We start from the raw sequence: 27717 nt of genomic DNA, 5'->3' as shown, positions 1-27717 counted from the left end.
AAACCATGTCGTATGGAGGATCTTACAACCAGTCTACCGGCAGTACTTTCCAATTTAGATCTTACGAATACTTCTCACTCTATAAGCTCATGGGAGAAGTCTACACAGGAATTAGTAAATTCAATATGTCCCACTATCAAGAAATGGATATCCCCTAATATGAAATATAAAGCCCCCTGGTTTTCCACACAGCTTAAAGCCTTAAAGCAACAACTACAACTCCTTGAAAGATATTGGCGCAAACATCCCAACCTGGTGTCCCTTGCTAACTACAGGTCACGTCTTCACAAATATCACACGTCAATTAACTCTATGCTGAGAAAATTCATAAATTTCAGTTTAAGCCTAATATCCTATTTGCTTATGTTTCAGAACTTACCAATACTAAAAATAGCACTTTTTCTTCAGCACAGCTGGAATATAACCCCAATGTTTACCACCTTTTTTACTGAGAAGATAGAAGTACTCTTAAATAGTCTCAATACGCAACCTAAGCAAGAGATTTCACTACCATATAATCCTTCAGCCAAATGGTCATCATTTGAGACAGTATCTTCAACAGAAATTCTTAGTATTTTAGAAGAGATGAACCCTGCCAGTCATCCACATGATGCTATCTTGATAAAATTGCTCCAATCTGTGCCAGACATTGTCGCTCGACCTCTGGCCGACATTGTCAACATTTTTCTGGAAAAAGGAATTTTTCCCGACTCCTTAAAATGTGCGGTAGTTAAGCCTAGTCTTAAAAAAAGCACAACTAGATCCTGATAAATTGACAAATTATCGCCCCATCTCCACAATTCCATTGCTTGCTAAACGTTTAGAAAAAGTAGTTAATCATCAATTGACGGAATATTTGGAAGACAATCAGTTACTTTATCCATCACAATTGTTTCCAAAAATTTCGTAACATGGAAACTTTATTGTTATCACTTTCAGATACCATCTTAAGAGGATTGGACCAAAGCAATTCATACCTATTAATTCTGTTGGATATATCGGCGGCCTTTGACACTATCAATCATGAATCTTTGCTTACTAGATTACAGGAAATTGGGTTAACAGTCAACTTTCATGGTTTAAATCGTATCTCGGCAACAGATCTTTTAAAGTAAAATTGGGTTTGACAGAATCTAGTTAAGTTACCCACAGGGGTTCCCCAGGGCTCTTCTTTGTCACCAACGCTCTTTAACATCTATATGGCCCCACTTCGTAAACTTCTCTCTGTTCTAAGCTTAGTCTATTTCTTGTACGCCGACGATGTACAAATTTTGCTGCCAATAAAAGACTCTCTACAATCTACTTTGAAGCTTTGGGCAATATATCTTTCAGCCATAAAACAGCTGCTTACGCATATGTCCCTTTCATTAAACAATTCAAAAACAGAAATCTTGTATATAAATAACAAAATGACAGAAAAAGTCATAACTGATATTAACTCTTACCCAACTTTTAATATAAAACAAGAGGTCAGAGATCTTGGATGTATCTTGGATATGGAACTAAACATGAAAGCTTTTATCAAGACCACTATTAAGGAAGGTTTTTATAAATTACAAATTTTGAGAAAATTAAAACTGTATTTACATGGAAATGACTTTTGCACGGTGCTACGGGTTCTGTTAACAAAATTAGATTACTGTAATGCCCTATTGTTGGGACTTCCTGCGTCTACTATTCGACCTTTGCAGTTGTTACAAAATGCAGCGGCACGGCTTTTGACCAATAAAAGAAAGTATGACCATGTTACACCATTATTGATAGAACTTCATTGGTTACCTGTTCAATCTCGCATTTTATATGAAAGCTTGACATTAATTCAAAAATCCATTTATGACAATAGTTCAGAATGGCTTAACGCATCTTTGCATATACACAGCCCACAATGAAATTTAAGGTCATCAGGAAAGGCCTTACTATCTATCCCTTCACCTAAATTAGCTCACCTGACTTCGGTTAGAGAGAGAGCTCTTTCCTTGGCAGGACCAGCTCACTGGAATGCTCTCTTACTTGATATCAGACTGGAGACAAATGTAAGCACATTCAAAAAAGGTTTGAAGACGTGGTTGTTTGAGCAGGCTTATATGCAAACTGGCTAAATTCACAGTATAATTCCTCTCCCTATTCACTTACTTACTTATTTTATGTTAGGATTATTTTATGATTTTAATTTGGTTTTTATTTTTAAGTAAATATTTTAATGGACTTAGTCTAATATAATGTTTGAAACATGATATAGGTAAATTGCTTTATCGAGACTGAATATTTTTGTAACCTGTAATTGATTGTTGTTCTGTTCTATGATTGTTTAGTTTGGGCAACATATAGGTGGTAATTTTGGTACCAATTTTAACTGCTTGAAGAATGTTTTATCTATCCATGTTTTATAAGAATCATGTAAACCGACTTGAAGTAATTAATGAAAGTCTTGGTATATAAAAAAGGTAAAATAAATAAATAATGAGTTTTTAATTGTTGGATATTCTGTTCATAGTTGTTGTGAAACATTTATTCTGTTTGTTAGTATAGTTATACAATTATTTCTGTGTTGGGATCTATAGCTGCTTGGCTAGTTCTGTTTTCCTAATAGGTGTATTGCTGTTTACAAATATTAAATCAGGCCCTAGTGTTGCCTTTTTATAGGTAGGGTTGTTACTGTTTGAGTGCATTCCATAAAATCAAGTGTAACTGTGTGCGGATTAGTTTATGTGCATTAATGCAGAACCTGGGAGTATGTTAGGTCGGTTCTGTGTATGTGACTGAGGTGAGGCATTTTACTGTATCAGTCTTATTTGTTGTATTTTGTCAAGAGGACATGCATTAGTGATAAACTGCTGTCTTTTTATAAGTAGGGCTATTGAGCCTGGTAGTTGGAGTTTGTGTTGCTGTTACTGAGATGACGCTAGAACCAGAATATATTTTTTGTAAGGCGAGTTGTACAGGAATGTCAATTCTGCTTTACATCCATAATTGTGGGTCAGGGGGGTTCCTGTGGATGCAAACTGTACTTTTGCATTTAGCCCTATGATGGTCATGTGTTCAGTGTGTCATGCATGTGAGAACCATCTGTCAGGTGTGTCCCGACAGAAAAAAGGTTGAGAACCACTGTTCTAGATTTCCCTTGACTATTCGGTGCATTACCTCTTCTTTCCCTAGGGTGCTCCTATAACTATCCTAGTTAATCTTCTTCTGGAGGAATTATGGGACCATAAAGTGTTTGGGGAACCTCCTTTAACCCAGGTGGAACTCTATCGCAGTACCAAAGGCATTGCCTTTGTGATTTAGATATCTTAGGTTCCCTGATATGAGTTTAGGGGGAAGCCTTCTGGAGCTAGTCAAACTAGTTATAAGCTGGCCCCAGAGAATCTCAAACTGGGAAAATCATATCCAAGAACAACAGGGTATAAGTCCAGGATGTAATTCGATCTTTAGTGTCGTCCACACAACCTGTCTGATTGGGTACTGTTGCTGGTCTCATGTAATCTATTGGTACTTCCTTGACTAGATCCTTCTGGACAAGAGTCCTTAAACTTCTGCTGTTTACCAAGGCTTGTGTAAGGATCTCATCCAGCTCATTTGTGGCCACAAAATTACTAAATCCAGGGTATGAAACATCAACAAGATTTGAACTATGAGACTCCATTAGGTTAGAATCCATAACTACTACTTCAATCCAGGGGCATCCTCTGGCGACATGCCACCGCTCTCCACAATGGAAGCATGCCTCCGGGTCTAGACCCTGTGTCGTCATAAATATTGTTTATTTTTAACAGACTGAGAATTCACATAACCCACCTGTATAAAAGTCAGAGTATTATAGTCCTCAGCAGCTGGTTCAGTGGGGAGCTGGCTCACTGAAACTATGTGCCTGTGTAGATGCGCTTTGGACTTTTTCAATCTAAGATCTACATATCTTCCCCTACCAAACACTACAGGAATTAACCCCTCCATTATAGAACTTTAAAACCTACAAAATAAAAGTAATCTTATCCCCATTGTGTAGCTAATATATAAATTTATTTATTTATTTATTTATTATTTTTATTATACCGAGTTTCATGATAGGAATCACATCAACCCGGTTTACAATTAACAATGTGAGTAAAGGCAGAGAGTAACATAGTAAAACATTTCCCAATTCAACGTCACATATAGAATGAAACTTAACAGATATAATAACAATATTTAAGATGTGAGAAAGTTACAAAAAACAAGGAAAAATAACTAGGATCTGAAAGGGGGAGGAAACTGAAGGAAGAATATTAACATTTTAGCCAACTGTATCAATTAATAAATATGTATAGTATTATAAAAATATAGATGAGTAGCAAAAATGATCAAATATGATGCTGTTGTGAAGTATAATAATAAGATGCTGTGACTGAGTATGAAGTTAGTGGGTTTATTACAGTTCACTAACTTTGTGTTTGTGCTGATGGGTGGGGAATTTAATCCAGTTCTGGGAACGCTTTTTTAAAAAGCCACGTTTTTAGTCTCTTCCTAAAAGTTGGGGCACATGGTTCTTGTCTTAAGTCCGGTGGGATGGAGTTCCAAAGGATTGGACCTGCTGATGAAAGAGCTCTTGAACTGTAGGATTTATGTTGGTAAGTTTTGGCATGAGGTACCTGAAGTGATTCTTTGTAATGTTCCCTGATGGGTCTGGCGGATGTGTATTTTTTAAAAGGGATTTGTAAGTCAAGTTGAGTGTGTTGATGGATGTTCTTGTAGATAATCATAATGGTTTTGTACATAATTCTGAAGTGGATCGGTAACCAATGAAGGTCTTTGAGGATGGGGGAGATATGGTCGATTTTCCTGGAGTTTGTAAGTATTCTAGCTGCTGTGTTCTGTACCATTTGTAAAGGCTTGGTGTAAGAAGCTGGGAGGCCTAGTAGTAGAGAATTGCAATAATCTAGTTTGGAGAAGATTATTGCTTGCAGGATTGATCTAAAATCTTGCGCGTGGAAAAGTGGCTTTATTCTTTTCAGAATATGTAATTTGTGGAAGCAGTCTTTTGTAGTTCGGTTTATGAATGGTTTGAGGTTAAGACGGTTATCTAGGATGGCTCCTAGATCTCTTACATGGGTGGTTTGTAGGAGGGTAGGTGGCTTTGAGAGCGTGATGTTGTTTTCAGGTGCTATAAGGAGATATTCCGTTTTCGACGCATTAAGGACTAGGTTTAAGCTGGTAAGGAGGTGTTTGATTTCTAATAAGCAACTATCCCAATATTCCATTGTTGACGAGATTGAATCTTTTATAGGGATCACAATCTGTACGTCGTCCGCGAAGAGGAAGTGTTTAAGGCTTAGTTTTGTGAGTAGTTGACAGAGTGGTAGGAGGTATACATTAAATAGGGTGGGTGAGAGGGATGAACCTTGTGGCACCCCTCTGGTGGAGTGGTGATATTGGGATTCTGTATTGTGAATTTTGACCCTATATCCTCTGTTTTCCAGGAAGGTTTTGAACCATGTTAGTGAAGTAGCTGTCACTCCAATATTTGCCAGTTGTTTTAAGAGGAGGTAATGGTTGACGGTGTCAAAGGCCGCCGAGAAGTCGAGGAGGATTAGTAAAAATGCTTTGCCTTTATCGATGCCGGCGAGGAGGAAGTCTGAAAGTGCAAGAAGTAGTGTTTCTGTGCTTGCAGCTTTTCGAAAACCATATTGGTTTGGAGACAGAATGCCGTGGTCTTCCAAGTAGTTGGAAAGTTGGGTGTTCACCAATTTTTCCATTATTTTGGCTATGAATGGAAGGTTGGAAATAGGGCGGAAGTTGGGATCACTTGGATTTAGATTCGGTTTTTTTAGGAGGGGTTTGATTGAAGCTGTTTTTAGATCATCTGGGTAGATACCCTGGGAGAGGGAACAGTTTATAATTTCGGCAAGGGATTTTGATATAGTATCAGGAATGAGAAGTAGCATTTTGGAAGGAATTTGATCAAAAGGGTGTGATGAAGGTTTCATTTTCTTCAGCACTGATTGTATCTCTGTGAGAGTGATGGGTTCGAATGCTTTAAGCTGTATATCTTTGTTAGGGAGAAGGTATGTGTTGTCTTGGGAGCTAGTGGTTAGTGATAGTTGATTGAGGAGGTCAGAGATTTTTTTGCTGAAATGAAGAGCCAGTTCGTCTGCTTTGGTCTGAGAGAATTCGGGTGGTATATCAGGAGTGATAGGTTTAGTGAGATTGGAAACGAAGGCGAATAGGGCTTTTGAGTCAAAGATGAGGTGATGAACCTGACGGGCATAGTAGTCTCTTTTTGTTTTCTGTGTACTGCTTTTGTATTGGTGGAGCGTGCGTTTGTAGTCTGAGAGTGAGGCTGGTGAAGGGGCTTTACGCCATCTGCAAAATAACATAATTAGCAACAATGAAGGCAGAGTAAATGGCCCAAAAGACCCACTAAGGGGCACACCCTTTGGCAAACCGAGCTTAAGAACCTCCCCCTTATAGGGAAGCTGTCAGTGCCTGATGATGTCATCTGTCCAGTAGCACGATTCCTTGGGACAGCGAAGTTAGACATCAATAACTATGGCAGGTGCAGGTAACCAGATAGCCAACCTCAGAAGACACGTGCAGCCAGCAGAAACAGCAGGGGGATAGCAGAGAGAGAGCTCCTGGTGGCTTAAGGGCCATCCCCTTTTATGGAAGCCATCTGTGCTTGGTGATGCCCCACCTTGAGTATTGTGTGCAGTTCTGGTCACCTTATATCAAAAAAGAAATAGCAGAATTAGAAAAGGTACAGAGAAGGGCAACCAAAATGGTAAAGGGGATGGAACAATTCCCCTATGTGGAAAGGCTAAAGATTTCAGGACTCTTCAGCCTAAATGGAGAAGAGACGGCCGAGGGGCGATATGATAGAGGTCTTTAAAATAATGAGTGGAGTGAAATGAGTAAATGTTAATTGGTTGTTTACTCTTTCAAAGAATACAAAAGTTAGGGGACACACAATGAAGTTACTAGTGATACGTCTAAAACTAATAAAATATTTTTTTAGTTTGGAATTCGTTGTTAAAGGATACGGTGAAAGTTGTTAGTGTAGTTGCGTTTAAAAAAGGTTTGGACAGGATCCTGGAGGAAAAGTCCACAAACCATTAATAATAAGCAGCATGGAATCTCTCTATCCTTGGAATCCTGCCAGGTACTTATCACCTGGATTGGCCACTGCTGGAAACAGGATACCGTGCTTGATTGATATTTGGTCTGAATCAGTATGGCAAATCTTATGTACTTATGTCACCTGCCCAGCAGTATGTTTCCTTGGGGACAGCAAAGTTAAGACATCAGTGACTGCAGTAGGTGCAGCTAACCAGATAGCCAGCCTCAGGAGAAAAACACAGCCATCGGAAAAGCGGGGGATAGCAGAGACATAGTTCCTGGTGGCTTAAAGACCTCCCCCTTATACGGAAGCTGTCTGTACCTGGTGGTGATACCTGCCTAGCAGAGTGATTCCTCAGGACAAGAAAAGAACTCAGCCTCATCGCCAGGCTTCTCGGATCTTTATGTCCTATGATCTTGATAGATTAGGCAAAGCAGTGGTCAAACATACATTGCCTAACTGGCTAGAAGACTGCATTGAACACTACTATACTCTAGCAGCTTACAGATCAGATGCCATCAAGGCTCAAATCACAGCCATGGCTGTTTCAGGGGGCTCATGTACAAGCAGTACCACTTGAAGATATCTATAAAATTGTAATATTGTTGTCAGTATACACCTTTGTGTCTCATTACTGCATGGACAGTATCCCAAAAGATTGACCTTAAATTTGGAAAAGCAGTTTTGCATAGTCATTCACCCAGTAGTCTTCTTTATATGATGGGCTCTGTGTTATGCGCGGGTTCAAAGATCCTTAGGTTTTGCCCAATTCTGTACATATGCTGAGGGTTCTGGTGTGAGCGCTTGCAGTCACTAATGTCTACTTCTGAGAACCGATCACACATTCATCTACCCTTCCCCCTTTTCCTTTCTGTTATATTCCTATATAAATAGTAATACTTGGAGAGGGTATTGATGGAAAAGTTAATTATATATTTCTTTTAGCAATAGTAAGATTACAATTGAGCATTATATAAAATAATAAAGCATATAAAAAGCAAAGCTGAGCTATATACAAATTGGTGGCAGTTTTACATCCCTGCAAAATCTCTGAATTGATTGTTTGGTTAGGGAGGTGAAGTCACTGCAAATGGGCGGGAATCTTAGAACAGCACTAGGAAGGCTTTCACGCGCAAGCTTGTATTCTCTTCAATAGCTTGCTAGCTGTTCGATTTCCTGTTTCTCGTCAATCTTTTATACTTGCTGGACATATCACCCAGGCTCTAGCCCTGCCCCTCTCACATTACAAAGCTCTTCACATTGTCAGTCCCTACATGTCTCCCTCTTATTGGGGGTGACACCCAATTACATGCCCTTCTTTTCCTGTCTCTGGCGTTTGCCTCCCTGCTCGCCCCTCTGTCCCACTTCTTGGCTTTCGCCCTGTTGCCCTTTACCAGTGCAGTTACTGATGTATTTTCAGTAATATAGACAATTATAGAAGATAAATTCTTATTCTCTTGCTCATCTGCACACAGTAATGAGAAAGTATTTAAAAATAGCACCGCTGTGCCTATATTTGTTTACGCAGCCATGCGGTTTTTACACAATTTTCAAAGCAGCAGGTAGTGCTAATCACTATAACAGCAGGCAGTAAGCAGAAAGATTCACAGCTTCAAAGCAAGGAGGCTCTTCCTGTCCTTTTGCATAAAGTACCCTTCCTCTGTGTGAGATCACATTTAACCTTTTGTTCCTCTGTGTGCAATTAAGCATTTTTTTTAAAAATATAGGCTTTTCCCTGTATCAAGCTTTAACCCTTTGCAGTATATTTATTCCTGATTGTGCTTTATGCACTACATAAGTTCTGGGTTGCTTATTCAGTAAATGTTCAGCTGCAATCTTCAGCTTTGGACTTCCCATATATCATGGTAATTGAGCCCTGCTTATTAACAGAAAAAGCAAATTTGCTTACCGTAAATGGTGTTTTCCCTAGAATGAATTAGCCATGCTAAATATCTGCCCACTTCCCTGGAGAGTCGACTATCGTTCTAAAATCGACTGACGAGCTCATGAGGCAATGGCTGCAGGAATTCCTGAACATGCTCAGTTGAACAAAAGCTCTATTAGTAAAAGAGGTCATTTCAGTGCTTCCAGACTGTCATCCAAATGTCATGGCTAATTCATCCTACTCTTTAAGGAAAACAGTTTATTGTAAGCAAACTTGCTTAACTTTAAAGCAACCTGTCCTGTACTACTTAAATATTCTTTACTCAGACAAGATTCATAGCATAATGTAGTGGTCTTCACTATTTTCAAGCAGGGGCTGCTTTGGCAACAATCTTCATGAGAGTCAGAACTATCAATGGCCAAAGTGACCAGCATTATTAAGTTTGGGGGGGGGGGGGGGAGAGTGATGGAAGGAGGGAAAATGTCTCCTCTCTGACACAGCCGGCCTGTGGGTGGGAGGAGGGATGATCACCTTTTATGTGACCAGCTTTGCTGTTCAAATACACCCAGTGCACGCTTTGTAACTAAAACAAAATCTGCACACTCACTGTTTCCTACTTAGCCCATATCCTCCACCCCTCTCCACCCTCTAAACATTTTCCCTCTTCACCAACTTGTCTCCCCTAATCCCATCCCAATCATTCTTGACCCCACCCCAGGTTTTAAATCCCCCCCCCCTCGCTTTCTCTGGATGCTTGCTTCTGGCGCCACTTCTGGCATTGTGGTTCTATATTCTTCCAGCACACATGACAGAGAGTTTGTTGTATGGTTCCCAAATTCCTGCTTGATGTGAGAAGAAAACAGAACTGTTTCATAATAAATGTTTGCAGGCAAAAGACCCAAATGATCCAACCAGTCTGCTCAGCAAGTTGTTGGGTTGGTTTTTTTGTGTTTGTTTTTTTTTTTTTTTAAAGGGCAGTAACTGTCACTCAGTACAGGTTACCCCATGTGGTCTGTTAAAGGGTAATAACTGCCGTGCTATACACATTACCCCCATGCCTTCTGTTACGAGTAGTAACTGCTGTTCTATATAGGTTACAATCAGTTAACATAGGTTACCCATTTTCTTCATTTCCGTCCTTTAGCCACAAGAGATTCTCTGTTTGTCATGCGTTTTTGAATTATTACTGTTCTTAAATCACTACCTCTTACAGGATGGCATTCCATGCATCCTCCACCCTTCCTGTGAAGAAATATTTCCTGATGTTAGTACTAAGTCTACTTGCTTAGAGCTTCATAATATATCCCATAATTCTACAGCTTTCTCTCCATTGGAAAAGATTTGATTCATGTGCATCAATTCCTTTCAGATATTTAAGTCTACATCATATCTCCAGTGTCTCCTCTTCTCCATGGTATAAATAGTAAGGTCCTTCAGTTTCATTTCATATGGCTTTCAATGCAGATTCCACACCATTTTGGTTGCCTTTTTCTGGACCGCATCCATCTTGTATCTATCATGTTTCAGAGACCAAATGCAGTACTCTAAAGTCTCACCAAAGACATACAAGGGCATTATTACCACCTTTTTCCTGCTGTGATTATGCCTCTCTATTCAGCCCAGCATCTTGTGGTCTGAGCCACTGCCTTTCACGTTGGTTTATCACCTTCAGATTGTCAGACACTATCACGCTGAGATTTCTTTCCCTGTTCGTGCCTATCACTCTTACAGTCCTCAACACATACAGCTCCTTTATATTTCTACACCTCTAAATTCATGACTTAACTTCTTAGCATTGAATCTCAGCCGCCAAACCTTCGAACACTCCTCGAGTTTTCTTAGATCGCTTCTCATTCTTTCTTCTCCTTCAAATGTATGCATTATATTAGTTACCTTTCACGTACTCCAACATACATCCCCACTTACAACCTATCCTGATGCTAATAATAAGATGAAAAAATGTTTAACTTAGAATTGAGTGACCATCATAATAGGCTTCATCGAAATAGCTTGACTCTTTAAGACTCTGCCTTATGTATAATCATAAGTCACCAATTGCTAGATACTATATGCAAAAATATTTTTTTCAACTTTTTTATATGGAACATTAAAAAGTCCATCCATGAACTACTTAGCTTAATTCAATGAGCCAATCATTCCATTGCAACTATGATTTTGCCCGCCGGTCTATTATCTCCACATTAAAGTTTGTAGAATAATCTTCTAATTTTCTTAGTACTGGTTGTTAACTCTGCTGTTCTCAGGTCTCCCTTCAGGTCTCCCGACACGGGACCGTGTTTCAGACATACTAGTCCTTTATCAAGGGAAATGTTCTGCGTCAAAAAACATACATTAACTGCATCACTTTGAACAAATTTTAAATCATTTAAATGTGCATTCACGAACACCTTCCTCTCAAACACTGACCAGTTTACTCACTCACAATATGTCAGATTGACGTTCTCTTCCTTCTGATCCCGGGGCAACCCCCGGAACTGAGTTAAATCTCCCTCTTCTCTACATACGTCACTAAGTACCTCCCCTTTATGTGACGTATTAACACAAGGAATACCACTCGATGTTAGCATTCAATCCTGTAGGGGCTGCTTTTTTTTTTAATCTGAAAATCCACTGTTGCTCCTTATAATTTAAAATTTTATTGAGGTCACCCCCACGTGGATTATGATGAATTTGCTCTAAAACCCTCCATCGTAGATTGTCAGATGTATGCTGCAGGTCTTTGCAATGGACTACCATCGGGGCTGTAACTTTTTCAGTACTGATGCAACTGCGATGCTTTATTAACCTGGTACGAATCATCCGCTTTGTGTGACCTACATAATACAGGTTACAGGGACATACTATAAGGTAAACAATGCTTGTGGATGAACAATCAGTATGTTGGTACAATGAATGTACATATCCTCGGGCATCCTCCCAATCTTTACCTTGATAAAGGACTAGTATGTCCGAAACATGGTCCCGTGTCGGAAAACCCGAAGGGAGGCCGGAGTACAGCGGAGTTAACAACCAGTACTAAGAAAATTAGAAGATTATTCTACAAACTTTAATGTGGAGATAATCGACCGTCGGGCAAAATCATAGTTGCAATGGAATGATTGGCTCATTGAATTAAGCTAAGTAGTTCATGGATGGACTTTTTAATGTTGCATATAAAAAAAAAAGTTGAAAAATATTTTTGCAAATATCTAGCAATTGGTGACTTATGATTATACATAAGGCAGAGTTTTAAAGCGTCAAGCTATTTCGATGAAGCCTATTATGATGGTCACGCACTTCTAAGTTAAAAATTGTTTCATCTTATTATTAGCGTCAGGATAGGTTGTAAGTAGGGATGTATGTTGGAGTACGTGAAAGGTAACAGTTAATACCAACCATCCATTATAAAAATCGTTGTCACTCTCTGGTTCATATTTAGTTTTTATATTAGTGTCATCCGCAAAAAGGCAAACTTTTCCTTCTAACCCTTTTGCAATATCGCTCTCAAAGATATTGAACAGATCCAGCCCCAGAACAGATTCTTGAAGAACTCCACCTATGACTCTTCTCAAAGTACATTCCATTTACCACTACTTGCTGTTATCTGCCTTGAAACCCACTCCCAGGCTTTTCATTTTGTTTATGAGCCCTCTTTGTGGGGCCATATTAAAAGCTTCACTGAAATCTAGGTAAATCACGTTAAGTCCTTGTCCATAATGTAATTTTCTAGTCATTCAATCAAAAAAAATCAATCTGATTTGTTTCAGGACCTTCCTTTGGTAAAACCATATTGCCTTGTATTCACTAATCAACCAGATTGTTGATAGCTGACTATTTTTTCCTTCAGTAGTCTCCATTAATTTATCTACAACCAACATAAGGCTAACTAGCCTATAGTTTCCAGTCTCCTCCCTGCTACTACTTTTGTGAAGCAGGACCACAACCACCCTTCAACAATCATACAGCATCATTTCCATCTCTAAGAATCTATTAAACAAGTCCTTCAGTGGATTTGCTAGGACATTTCTGAGCTCCCTTAGTATCTTGGGATACAACCTATCCAGCCCCATGGCCTTGTCCACTTTCAGTTTTGGTAGTTCCACCCAAATTCTCCTCCGTAAATGGGGTGGTGTCTACCCCACTTCCAACATTGCTCTTGCCAATTCTCAACTGTCCAAGGTCTTTAGTGAACACTGAGCTGAAGTATTTAATATTTTTGCTATTTCTTCATCTTTCTCCACCCATTGCTCCATATCTTCTTTCAGTCTTACAATACCACCTCTAGCCTTTCTCCTTTCTCTGATAAATTTGAAAAATGTTTTATAACCTCAGTTTTCTCCTTGGTGATCCTCTGTTCCAGTTTAGATTTTGCTATCCTGATTTCTTTCCTAGTCTCTTTAGCTTCTCCAGATTTTCTTCCCTGTGTTCCTCTGAGTTTTATACTTTTGGAATGCTGATCTTTTAACCTTTTTTTTTTTTTTCCAACCATCTCCTTGAAGAACCACATCAATTTCATATTCGTTTTACTTTTATTTACTTGCATAAAGATTTGCCATTGTTATAGCTCTTTTCAATTTGGTCCACTGTTGTCCCAATTCACCTATCTTATCCCAGCCTTCTAGTTCCTTTTCAAGAAATATTCCCATATTACCCAAGTCCTTATTTTTGAAATCCAAGACCTTGATCTTTGTGTGACGTCTCTCTGTCTTGGCCATCATATCAAACCATACTCTCTGATGATCGCTGATGCTCAAGTGGGCACCTATCCAAACATTAGAGATGCTGTCTTCACTTATGAGTACCAGGTCCAGTGTCATGGGTTCAATCACCATTTTCCTAAGCAGAGCCCCTTTAGGGTTCCATCACCATTTGCTTAAGCAGAGCCCCTTGAAAGACATCCGCACTTTCTCTACTTCTTGCAGATTTTGCAGAAGGGATACACCAATCCATATCCAGCAGATTAAAATCACTGAAAAGCACCAGTTCTCCTTTCCTTCCCACTTTCTAGATGTTTTTGGTCAGATCTCTGTCCAGTTCCTCTGAGTCAGATGCCTGTAGACCACACCAGTGTAGAAAGATGTACCATCATCTCTTTTTAATACAGCTAATAGAGCTTCCTCCTTTCCCAGATACCCTTCATTTCAAATGCTTGGGTATTGTCCTTGATGTAGAAAACTATTTCCCCAGAAGTGGCACCAGCAGCCAATCCTCCAGAGAAGGTAGCGGCAATGTGTGCAGTAGGAGGAGTCAGGGAGCAGTACTTAGTCGATGGGAGCTGCCACTGGTTCCTGGACCTTACAATAAAGAACACTGGCATAATGTATTTTGTATCACTGAAATACTGAGTACTGGATATATGCTATAGAGATTCAAAATAAGACTTTCACAGTGCGTCATTTCATTGTAGTGCTGACATCAAAACTTTTGTCGTCTTTTCAGGTCTTCATGAGTTTGATGCCCTAGAAGACCCTGAGGTGAAGGAATTTCGCAGTAAAATGCGGAAAATCAGTGAAGAAAAGATTCAGTCGCTTCTGGGGCTGAATTGGCTGGACTGGTTAAAGCGTACATTCCCTCCAGATTTAGAACCTTCAATTCCTGAAAACTTTCAGGACAAACTCTACGGTGGAAATCTTGTTGTAGCAATTCATTTTGACAATTGTCAGGTAAACCACCACCCAAGGGAATCTTTTTACATATTAATGACTTGTTGGTTTCAAATTTAAAAAAAAGTTATTAATTTCCTACACTCTTAATGCAGTTCCAGTTTATTTTATGTGGATGATTCACAGTGGGTTCTAGTCCAGACAAAGTAGGTAAGGTTCTTATGTAGCCATCAGTAACAGGAGAGAAATCTAAGATGTGACTGGGCCAAATTCAACAGTTTGTGCAGAGTTTAATGTAATACATGTCCCAGGTAGTTTGAAATATCAATGTCCTGCTCAATTTATCAATATCTTTTGTTCCAAGACTCAATTTCCTTTGACTAAAAGGACAAAAAGATGTTCATTTTACAGTAGCTACATTTTAATTTTAGTTCCAAATAATTTCAAATTAACCAAATTAAAGCTTATGAACAGTGGAGGGGGAGTGCGTGTGGTAACTTAAAACTGGTTTGGTTAATACTATAAATGCTTTTGCTTCTATCAATTTATTTTTACATTGTTGAAATGTTATTTTAGCTAGTAAATTTATCACTCAACCTAGGTACTGCATTGACCATATTGGAAAGCAATATTCTGTATTTATTGTTAGATCAAGTACAGCACAGGAAAGGGACTGTGTGAGTTTCCTTTCACTGCCTTGCCAAAGTTCCTCAGACCTTTTCTGGAAGGATTACTTCTAGCAGTTGAAAGGGTAATTTTATTTGTGTTCTTGGTTTGTCAGGGCTGTGATCAAAGGCACCAGATAAAAATTTTCCTTTTTGTTTGAGTGGACTATTGGGAGTATTAACTAATCTTGCCATTAGTGGATAAAAGGGAAAATTGCTTTCTGGTATTGTGTATTGTTGATACTAATGAATAGTTATATAAGACAAGGCACCAAGCAATGCTGCATTGTCATCTGAGAGCACTCGTCTGGGCAAATGTGAATTAAGTTCATAACAATAAAACAGCCAAAATCATATTCAGTTCTCTTGTGCAAACAAGAAATTATCATAACTTCTCAATTAAAGATATCTTTCTAAATTATTTTTCTTGTCATCACATCCGATAAAACAGCATAGCATTAACCACTTTTTTTTTTTTTAACCCATGCAGGTATAAAACCCAGTGTGGGATGTGGTACTACCTATACTTTCAAGATAATTGAAAATCTGAATTTTTACTGAACAATTTATACAACTCTTGAAGATTTTCAGAACATGTTTCCCTTATTTATTTATTTATTTATTTATTTTGTAGGATGTATTCAGTTTCCAGGTATCTCCCAACATGAACCCTATCAAGGTGAATGAACTGGCAATTCGCAAACGCTTGACTATCCATGGGCGGGAGGATGAAGAAATTGACCCCAATGACTACGTACTTCAAGTCAGTGGGAGACTAGAATATGTCTTTGGTGACCACCCGTTAATTCAGTTTCAGGTATGTGAGGCTGTTTAAAAAAACTGTATTTAACAAACTGGTTTAATGGTAGCCTCAACCTGTCCATTTAATTTCTGAGCTAAGCCTGCTCTGAGAAATCTGTTTCAGTGCAACTACATTAAGAACATTTTAGGTGGCTACATGAGCATGTGGCTGCATTCTTCTCCTGTCCAAAATTGAGATATATTTGAACTATTGCCATTAAAAGCCTTTTAAAATAAGAATTTGAGTGGAAATTTGCCAAACCAGAAGAGCAGTCTGAACACACATGTCACCTGAACAGAACACACACATCATCTGAATTAGATAGAGTTTTATGTTGAAAAAAGGTTATTTCTAATAGCATTGATGGATATCTACTTTGAAGATGTGAGGTAGGGTATTTTGTGGGTTTATTTGCAAACCATTGATTAGAATGTGTTCCATTCCCATTTCTTCTGCTAGAATTGTATCAAAGTTCCGGTTGTAAATTGTAGATAATACAGTACATAAAAAGATTCTGCTTTAAGAATTGTGCACTGAAGGCAGCTATACCACTATTTTGCATTTTGTGAATCCAGCTAAAGTGCAACCTCTATTTTACATAACAGAAAGCTATTTTCTGCTTTCTATTATGCTTTATGGCTTTATTTTTAAACCACTAGGCATCCATAATCCATATTTTATTTTGCTAATTGTTGCACTCAATCTTGATGCAAATAATTTAGTATCTATTGAAATAAGTTACCCTTAAAATAAACCTGCTCTTAGGAACTCTAATCATATATCTTTGGCCATTTCTTTTCAGTCAGATGGAGGACATTGTTCTCCAGTGCTACTCATGCTGTCCTTTTCTCTTGATAAATGGGTGAGTCTGAAGCTGAGGCATTACCTTCGTTAATCTGTGGTAGCTGCAAATTTCTCTCTCTGTTTCCCTTTGCTTACCTTTTATAGTTCAGGTATGCAGCTGCAGTCCTCCTCCTGAGTGACAAGGGACATGCCTCACTTCAGAATCTGATGTCAGTGGGTAATATCTGTTTCTGAGCTCAGCTATTTCAATATCTGTCTCCAGCTGAACTTAACAGAAGAAGATGGATTTGAAAATCAAATCCACACATCCTGTATGCTCCCACTGGGTCATCAAGTTGGTCTCCTTTGTTTTCTATGTATTTTAAATGCTGATTAAGGCATTTGGTAAGAAAAAAAAAAATATATATATATATCTTGCGGGTAACTTTGCTTATTAGATCACATTATCTCAAATGTGTAAGCAAAGAAATATTAGAACAAAAAATATTGCTAACTCCATATCTGATGAAGGCTTTACTACTCTAAGTGTTTTTATTCAGCAGTTTCCTCCTCAATAGCAGCTGGCCTCTGTTGTGCTATGGCGCCATTAACCTTCATGTACTACTAGCTAGAGATTTTTACCCTGTCTTTATATTCGTTCCCAACTCATAACCTAGGCATTGTAATGAGTTGTCGTCTAAGGGCAAAAGACTGCAGCTCCCTCCAGAACATAAGGACTGAATATGGCCACTAGATATCGCTATCAGGCATTGGCTGGATCTTCCTTCCCTTAAGGGATGTGAAAATTGCCTTTGCAGCATCCCCAGCCAATGAAGGGAAGTGAAGGGAGCAGTGTATTAGCCTTGCAATCAAACCCAGGTTCTATACACACTGCCTTCAAGCTACCAGGCTGTTCACTTTTATAGCAAGTCAGTGATCCTGAGTGAGTTTCTCATTAGCTTATGGCCTTAAGGAGCTCATGTTAATGGGAATTTCATATGTTAATGCAATAGTTAGTGTATGCTTTATGTAGAGTGAAAATATATAAACTGGAAGAAGGAAATAATTTACTCTATATTATGCAGATGAACAGAACCTTGATACTTTTCTCAAGCAGTCAGAAATGAAAATGCTGCTTTTTGAAACATTGTAAGCAGTGTTGGGCTTTGGATTACAAAAGCAGTGATTACAGATCTCTACAGGGATTCACAGAAACCTCTTATGAATATTCCACAGATAAGTGGGATTTTATTTGCCTATATAAAATAATACATTTGGCAGACCGATGATCAAAACTCTGACATGTGAGACTGGCGTCAGCCACAATTATATAGGGTGCAGTCAGCGTCCATGAAGAGATAATGGTCTTGCCATTATTTGATACGTATGTTTGATTTCAGCATTTTTTCAAACTTTCAGGTAAACCATTATGAACCTGCTTTAAACCTATCATTCAGCACTGTTTTAAAAAGTGCAGTTATGAGTCCACTTTTAATGAAAACGCTGGATCCAAATGATTTTAATTTCCATCCAATTTTGAATTTGCCTTTCCTGTCAAAATTATTTGAAAATGTATTTTTTTTATTTTTTTTTAGTCTGAGTAGTTTGTGGCCGATCTGATGGGCTGGTCACTAAATAATCAGGTTTCAGGAAAGCCTACAGTATGATTGAGTGCACAGTAGTGTCTCCTCTTTGCTTCTCCCAAAAGGGGTGGAAGATATATCAGCATTGACCAAGAAGCCTTAAACTGGAAAGCCATATCATAGGTAAAGAAAAGGGGCTGTTGTGCTTATCCTCTTGAACCTAACAGCAGCTTTTGATACCATTAATAATACCATTTTGGTGAGCTGACTGACAGACCTGGGGTTAAGAGAGCAAACTTTGAAGTATTTGAGGACACTTTTAGAAGGCTTGTTTCAAAGGGGAATTTATTTATCGGCTTTATCTGATGCCCTGCAGAATACTACAGGGTTATATGCTATCGCAATTGTATTTTGGATTTGATCAGATAGTTTGGTGTCAGCTTTGATGAATTTGCTGATTGTTAAGTTGTACATCTCAGTGGGTAAAAATAATGGGGCTACACTGTGCAGAGTTGTTAATCATCTTGAGGCCATAAAATATTGCATGATGGAGAAGAAATGGTTAAACCTCGCAAAGACTGATTTGTTGTGGATGGGAAAAGTTGTGTCTCAAGCACCATCATCTAGTATCGGACTATGTAATCCTACAGTGGAAAGATCGAGCTAAATGTTTAGGGGTACTTCGGTTTCAAAGAGACTGATGCAAAAAGGTGTGCTCAGCATAGCGCAAAGCTCATGCCCAAACTCTACTACCAAATGCAGCAAGGAGTTTTGTGCACAAAAAATGTGTGCATAAAGTTGTCAGTTTTCTAGCTCCCTTACAAGGAAATTCCATGCTAATGATGTCATTAGATATTAAGCCACAATGCAGAGAGGTTTTGCTGGATTATCTCCTGTTTACTTAGCACTGGAAACTTAACTCCTAAGTCTGAGGTGGAGAAAAGTTAACCAGGGCTGATGTTAGTCTATATCGGAAGCTGGCGTTCCGGTGCCTGAACCTGTAGTGGGGATTTTATGTAAATAAAACTTGCTTTTCACATTAAAAAAACATGTTTTCTATGCATAAACTGATATATGTGCGCGAAAGAAAAAATTACTGCACTGAAATCATATTTTGCACAAAAATCATATTTTAGTTGCAGAAACCATTTTCTGTGCGTGAAATATGCATTATGCACAGACAGCCTTTTTGTATGCATAAATCTTATTTTGTGCATGGAAAACATGATTTATGTTCATAAAGCTTATTTTTCTGTGCTCTTAAGCCTTTTCTGTGTGCACATTTTCTGGATTGTGCACATTTTTTTAACTCCTGTTATATTAGAATACCATAAGGTTACTGCACTGTAAGTTAAATTTATTTTTTTTAAACATGTATTGGGAAACTGTGCGCTGCACACAGTTTAATGCTCAGATTTTTGCATCAGTCCCAGAGTTAGCAATGTATGGGCAAATATTTGTTACTAAGAGTACTGTGTGGCATCTCCTGCCGTTAGATGTTTTTCTGGATAAAATCATACTTCCCTCCCTACTTCAATCCATTGTTATGGCCAAGTTAGATTATTGTGACATCTTTTATTTTGACCTCCTAAAGAGAGCACTTGCAAAGTTACAACTTGTACAGCATTTGGCTGCACACTTCCTTGTGGAAGCTGTGTCTTGGGACCATGTAACAGCAGTCCTAAAATAAATACATTGGCTAGTGGCTACTAGTCTAGTCTGGGGTAATATTTAAAGCAGCGACACTGGCATTCAGGGCCCTTCACAGTCTGGAAGCAACGTATCTTGCAGACTGCTTAATGAAATATGCACCTAGCCATTTTCTTACATCAGTGTGTGATGCCTTATTGGTAAGTATCCTCAGCAAAAGAGGTCAAGTTAAGCAGAGCAATACTGAGGGCATTTTCATGTGCTGTACTAGCAGCATGGAATAATTTGCAAAAGAGTTGAGGATGCTCCAAGATTTGTCTTCTTTCCGGAAGTTCCTAAAGACCTGGCTGTTTATGCAGGCTTTTGGAGAGTAATTCAGTGTTAACCTGGTTTATTTACACTGGATTACAAGCTTTTGGCCAAATGGTTTTATATGCCTTTGGTTTTGAATAGTAAAGCACTGGTGGTTTTATATGTACTGGTCAGGATTGTCAATTTTATTAGATTATAAAATGTTTTGTAAATGTATTTATTGCTTTTATGAATTGTTTTCCTGTTGCATTCCTTGAGTGTATGGGAAGGAGTGGAAAAAGAATAAGTTATAATAATTTCTGATTGCCTCCAATGGTCTCATTCTGAAGGAGCAGACAAAATGTGGTGACCTAAAAAAGAGAAATAGTCCAAGGATTAGCAATTAAAATTCAGTGGATAAAAGTGCAGAGGCATGCATGTGAGATGCAAAAATATAAAGGAGCTGTACACAATCTGGTGGGGGGAAGTTGCTGATCAGGAGAGAGTCCTTGGGGTAATGATCTCAAGGTGGCAAAACATTATGACAGGGTAGTGGTTAGAGCCAGAGTGATGCTGAACTGCATAGAGAGGCATAACTAGTAGCGTAAAGGAGATGATTAATGCCTCACTTAAGACTACCGTATTCAGCTCTGGAGGCCATTTTAAAAAAGGATAGTGATAGGCTAGAGGTCTCCAAAGAGAGACCAACAAAAGGGTGTGGGGCCTGCAACAAAAGTCAGGTGAGATGAGACTTCAGGACCTGAACATGTATACCTGAGAAGAGAGACGGAGGGGATAGGATACAGACATTTAAATACCTGGAAGAGATTAATCCACCTTTTCCTGTGGAAAGGAAACTGCAAAACTAGAGGGTCACAGTTTGAAGCTACAAGGAGGCAGACTCAGGAACATAATCAGAAAACTTGTTTACTGAAGGGGTAGTGGATGCATGGAATACCCTCCTCGAGGAGGTAGTGAAGTCAGACAGTATCAGAATTGAAGAAACTGTGGGATAAACACAGAGGATCCCTTGGCTAATAAGAGAGAAAAGATAATGCTGGAGTAATATGCATAGAGCAGTGGGTCAGCCCCAAACCACATTGAAATGATTATTGTGCTTGTAAGAAAGACATAGGGTAACCCGCACAGCGCCACAGCTACAACCCTAAACAGAGGGCAGTGGGGTAGTTACAAACCTAAACAGAAGGCATGGGGGTAGCCTTCATTGAGTGGCAGCTGCATCCCTGGATAACTTGCTTGGCAGACTGGATGGACCATTTCTGTTTTTCTGCTATCATTTACAATGTTCGTCTGCTAAAATTATTGTTGTGATAACTTTTTGTAGGGGTAATTTTGTACATTGCATAAATTATATCAATTTTCAAAGTGGACTTGCGCATAAGTCTGCTTTGAAAATTATCTTGGCAAAACTACATGCATCTACTTGCACCTGCAATTTGGTGTGTATATAATTTTGTGGAAAAAATGTATGTGCATACTTTTTAAAATAAAAAGTATGTGTAAATCCCAACCTCACCCAGACTCCACCCCCTGGAATACCTCTTCCCTGTGGGGCGGATTTTCAGAGCCCTGCTCGCCTAAATCCGCCCAAAACCGGGCGGATTTAGGCGAGCAGGGCCCTGCGCGCCGGTAAGCCTATTTTACATAGGCCTACCGGCGTGCGCAGAGCCCCGGGACTCGCGTAAGTCCCGGGGTTTTCGGAGGAGGCTTGTCGGGGGGCGTGTCAGGGGCGGGCCCGAACCGCGGGGCGTGTCTGGAGCGTTCCGGGGGTGGGCCCGGGGGCGTGGCTACGGCCCGGGGCGGCCCGGGGGCGTGGCCGCGCCCTCTGGACCCGCCCCCAGGTCACATCCCGGCGCGCAGGAGGCCCGCTGACGCGCGGGGAGGGGGGGGGGGGTTTAGACAGGGCCGGGCGGATGGGTTAGGTAGGGGAAGGTGAGGGGAGGGCAAAGGAATGTTCCCTCCGAGGCCGCTCCGATTTCGGAGCGGCCTTGGAGGGAACGGGGGTAGGCTGCGCGGCTTGGCGCGCGCCGGCTATACAAAATCCATAGCCTTGCGCGTGTCGATCCAGGTTTTTAGCAGATACGCGCGGCTCCGCGCGTATCTACTAAAATCCAGCGTACTTTTGTTTGCGCCTGGAGCGCAAACAAAAGTAGGCTATTCGCGCTCCTTTTAAAATCCGCCCCTGTATGTATAAAAGCACAAGTTTTCTAAAGGGCTATTTCTGCAAGTAAAACACTGCCTTAGCCGCAGTGTCCCTATGAGAATTACCTGCTCTTGGACAAACATAAAATATGTGCAGTCAGATCCCTGGTTTCCTTCTGCAGATTTTTCAAGATTTTGCAGCAAGAGTTAGCAAGCTCTGTGACACAGCTTTCAAAATTCTATGGCAATTCTGTGGCAAATCTGCATCAGGATTCACATCAGACTATGCAAAAAAAGTTTCTTATTGAAAATCATTCACATTGTTTTTTTTTTTTTTTTTTTTTTTTTTTTAATTCTTTATTTATAATTTTCAAATTTACAAAATAAAAGAGAATTTATATGAGTAAAGACTTATGAGAAAAAAAAAAAGAGAAAAGTATATCGCAAATACATTTTAGATAACAATGTCAGTAGTTAATTACTATAAACTTGCCTCATATTATCTTAATTGAAATTCCAAAATGTACAAACAATCAAAGTACTTTACTTTTATATAATTGTATATAATCATCCCTCAGCAATAATACAGAGGAGGGCAAGTGAAATCAAACTGAGAGACTCTTTAGAAATTCCTTATCTTAACAGTGGCATATAACATAGACTAAAGTGGAACCTAATACAATTAACCCTCAATATTGACCGGGGAAGAAGTGGTTGGTCTTCTGGCCTCTATAAATTGGCGAAGTTGTTCTGATTGAAAAAAAATAAAACAGTCATCCCCTTTCTTGATTATACATTTGCATGGATATCTAAGCGTGAAAGCAAAACCAAGGGATACAACATCTTGTCTCAAAGTTAGAAATTCTCTGCGTCTTATTTGAGTGACTGGAGCTAAATCTGGGTATATTCTTATTGTTTGACCATAAAAATTCAATGGAAATTTTCTAAAGAAATTACGCATAACATTATTTAGATCATACACAGAAATAAATGCTACCAGTAATATTTTCCTTTCCAATACATCTGTTTCAGAGTTTTCCAGGAAACTAGTTAAATTTAAGGGAATAGCAGGTGTTGGCAAAGGCCCTGCAGCAGCAGGTCTATTACTACTATTTAAGAACCTACAAAAATTTATAGACGGCATATTCTCTTCCGTAAATTCCAGTCCTTCTCTAAAAAGTCTTTTCAGGGTGGTAAAAGGGATTTCCCCAGCAATTTTTGGAAAATTCATAATACGTAGGTTTAAATGTCGGATGTTGTTTTCCAAATTTTCCAAACGTTTAGAACAGGCCATTTGTTCTTTTATTACTGCTACATTGACAGCTTGCAGAGAGTGAATTTTATTTTCATTCTCTGCCATTTTATTTAATGTCTCATTTGCCTGTTCTTGTACTCCAGTGATTTTTTGTTGGACATTGTAATTCAGGGAGTCCATTTTTTTTTCAAGCCGTTTTATAGCTTGGCCTTGACCAGCTACCAAATCCCAGAGTGACTCGAGTGTCACTACCCCCGGCTTAGATGTCGAAGTCGAAGGTATGTCTCCCACACCATTAGTTGTTAAAGACTGACCTCGGTCCACCGAAGCTCCCTCGATATCCTCTGCGAGGTTTGCCTCCGGAATCGAGGCCCCTGAGGCTCCAGCTCCCGCTGATGCCTCCGTTTCAAGGCAGGGAGCCCTCTCCAGCGTTTGCCCGCTTCCTGGATCGACCTCCACCTCCCCGGTCGCTTCTGCCGCGTCATCGACATGCGACCAGGAAGTCTCTCCATCCGGGTCTCGCTGTGCCGGGGGTGGTCTGAAGTCCGGGCTGAGAGAAGCCTCGTTCGCAGGAGCTCCCCGTTCTCCCCCACGGGTGCTCACACCGGGTTCACCGGCGCTCTCTACTTGTTCCAATTGGCTAAGAAAGCGGATGATGTCCAGTTGCCCGGTGGAAGGTAAGGTCTCCGGTGGGAAGATTCTTACCTTCCCCTTTCTTTTCGAAGGCATATTAAAGAAAGGGAAAAAAATCTTTCAAGAGGAATAACCGAGCACCGCCGTTCAGAGCCGCGTCTATGCCGCCATCTTGCCCCCTTCACATTGTTTTTAATCCATATTTAAACTATATACAAATAAAAAATTTACCAAGTACAAAAATGATACAAACTTTTAGCTGTGAAATGTCACTTTTGTTTTGAATTGAAATACAGTGAAACCATCCTCTTTAAATTTTCTTAAAGATCCTTTCTTATTTTGCTTTATTTTCCCTTTAGTAACATAGTCTACAGAAGAAGACAAAACGGTCCATCCAGTCTGCCCAAGAAGCTGCATGTGGTGGCAACTGCTGCTATATGCAAACTCACCCCCAAGCTGTCTGTCAAGAGTGGCAACTGCCGCTCTGTGCAAGCCACCCCCTATTCTGTTAGGGTAGCAACTGCTGTATTATGCAGGTCTCCTCCAAACCTTATGTTAAGGGTAGTAATATTTACAGTCAAAACCAAGCAACTATCAAACTCATAACAAAATTACTGCTAGCAACATTTTTATGGTGTGACCAGCCTTCTTGCTAATTCCAACAATGCTGCTTGAACATGCTTTGCTTTTGGACTTAGCCGTAGAAGCAGTCCTGTGTTACATAATGCTTTTTTCCAAATGTCTGCATATCAGTACTCTAGACAGTAAAAGTCTGGGCACAGCATTGGCTGCCATCTGAATCCAATTCCCTCACTGTCAAATTGGAGAGTGATGATGCAGTTGCCTGAAAAGTAGCACATTTTAATTAGCAGTAAATGCAAAAGGTTCTCAAATAATTGCTGTGTGTCACAACTTAGCTATGAATTTGTGACCTCAGTTCTGTGGGCCTTTCACCCCAAGCCTTATGTTAAGGATAGTAACTGCTGCTCTGTGCCCGCCATCCCTCCAAATGCTGCACCCAAAGTTAATATATATAGGCTACTGTATTTCATTTCTATCTTCTAGCCTTCAGGGATCTGCAGTGCTTATCCCATGCTCTTTTGAATGCCATTATCATTCTTGTCTTCGTCACTTCTTGTGGGAAGGCATTCCAGGCTACCATCCTTTCTGTGAAAAAAAATGTTCTGATGTTAGTTCTGAGGTCCCCTTTGGAGTTTTATTGTGACCCTTATTTCTACTGTTTTCTTTTCAGTGGAGCAAATTTGATGTCTGCATCATTAAAGATTTACAGCTATCTGAAGCTATCATATCTGTCCTGCAATTCCTCTCCTCCATATTTAGATCCTTCAATTTCTCTTCGTTGGTCTTCCAAAACAAACCCCATACCACTTTGGTTGCTCTGTACCGCCTCCATCCTGTCGCTATCCTTTTGATGATACAATCTCTAGACCTGAACATAGTACTCCCAGGTGAGGCCTCACAAAAGACCTGTACAAAAGCCGCTCCCCCCCCCCCCCCCCGCTGATTATTCTTCTCTCTGTGTAGCCCAGCATCCCTCTGGCTTTAGCCATTGCCTTGTCACAATGCCTTGATGTCTACAGATCTCCAGACACTGTCACCCCAAGATCCCTTTTATGGTCCGAGTATATAAGTATTTCACCCCTAATCACATATGGTTCAACTGGATTACTGCTCCCCAAGAGTATGACTGCACTTCTTGGCATTGAAACATAGCTGCCAAAGCATCAATCATTCTTCAAGCTTTTTTAAATCATTACTTTCTCTCTACTCCTTCAAGAGTGTCCACTCTGTTGCAGAGCTCTTGTGGCCTGGTTTGGCCTCTGTTGGAAACAGGATGCTGGGCTTGATGGACCCTTGGTCTGACCCAGCATGGCAATTTCTTATGTTCATCATATGCAAAAAGACAAACTTTTCCCTTTAACCCCTTTGCAATGTCACTCACAAAGACATTGCACAGAACTGGGCCCAAAACCGATCCTTGAGGGACTTCACTTAACACTGTTCAGTCTTCAGAGTAGGCTTCATTTACCATTCCCCGCTGTTTCCGGTCAGTCAACCAATTTGTAATCCATTCCACCGTGTTGACTCCCACTCCTAGGCTTCTCATTTTATTTATGAGCCTGCTATGTGGGACTTAGATATGAGAAATATGGAAATGCCTGTTGTTCCTTCAATATTTAAAAATCACCATTCAACTTTGCAGAAATGAAAGAAAAATGTACTAACTCTTATTTGAGTTTATAATAAAACAATTTTGACATTGACATTGGTATTTGCAGAATTATAGGAAATAAAAGGTGCAGAATTTATAGATCACATTTCCTGAATATCATTAAAAATGAGTTGACTCCATTTTCCTATTTCTGCAATTCTGGATATAAATTGCAGCCTTCCTGTTGCATCCCATTTTTAATTCACAGTTTTGTTTTTTTTTAAGGATATCTAGAGCGCTGCAGCTAGATTTAGCATGATCGTCAAACGTTCCAAACTGAAATAGAAGCCTTATTATCAGCTGCTAACAACTGGTTTCCTTCTGATTTCAGTATATCCGCAACTGTGTGATGAACAGAACTCTGCCTCAGCTGACACTTGTTGAATGTTGCAACATAAAGAAAATATGTGAGCAGGAAATGACTGCAATTCAAGCAGCCATAAAAAGAAATCCATCCAACCTGCCTCTTCCTCTGCCACCAAAAACACGAACCATGTCTGTAAGTGCAGTACATTCAGTTGAAAATTGAACAAACAAGTTTGTGCATAAAATCCTGCAAAATTATTGGGTGCAAATCCCAAGGCAGGAATGAAGAAACTGCAGTCTGAGTGCCCCACATCGGTTGGATTTTCAGGATATTCCCAGTGAATATGCACAAGTTCAATTCGCATACATTAGAGGCAGTGCATGAAAACACATCTCTTGCATATTTGTTAAAGGTTTCCTGATAAACCCAATCAGTGATTGGCCTTTTAGGACTGGAGATTCCCTGCTTCTACCCTAAGGGGATAAGTTTGCCTGTTTGTGTTCTGGTATTTGAAAGGGCAGAAACTCTACTGCAAAGGTGGCCAAATCAGCTGCTCAAGAACCACAAACAGGTTTGGTTTTCAGACTATCTGCAGTGAATATGCATAAGATAGATTTGCATGTACTGCCTTCATTGTATGTAAATTTATCTCATGCTTATTCATTATGCATATTCGGAAAACCAGGCCTGTTTGTCGTTCTTGAGGACTGGAGTTGGCCACTCCTCTATTCTCCTCTATTCCTTTATTCATTCTTCGTTTTGGTTGTCTGCACA

General features: G+C 39.7%; 1 protein-coding gene across 5 annotated transcripts in view; it reads left to right on the top strand.

Annotated features, from left to right (window-relative positions):
• Positions 1 to 27717, top strand: part of PIK3CB (phosphatidylinositol-4,5-bisphosphate 3-kinase catalytic subunit beta) — a 430104-nt gene that overhangs the window by 214456 nt on the left and 187931 nt on the right. For all 5 annotated transcript variants that reach the window (XM_029615666.1, XM_029615665.1, XM_029615663.1 and 2 more), the window contains 3 exons: positions 14415 to 14638; positions 15878 to 16060; positions 26968 to 27135. In XM_029615666.1, coding sequence (XP_029471526.1) covers positions 14415 to 14638; positions 15878 to 16060; positions 26968 to 27135 — 575 coding nt within the window. The remainder of the gene's footprint in view (positions 1 to 14414; positions 14639 to 15877; positions 16061 to 26967; positions 27136 to 27717) is intronic.

The sequence above is a fragment of the Rhinatrema bivittatum genome, chromosome 9 (genome assembly GCF_901001135.1).
Source record: "Rhinatrema bivittatum chromosome 9, aRhiBiv1.1, whole genome shotgun sequence".
Classification (NCBI taxonomy): domain Eukaryota; kingdom Metazoa; phylum Chordata; class Amphibia; order Gymnophiona; family Rhinatrematidae; genus Rhinatrema; species Rhinatrema bivittatum.
The sequence above is the reverse complement of the archived record's forward strand: the minus strand, read 5'-3'. Positions and strand labels throughout refer to the sequence as shown.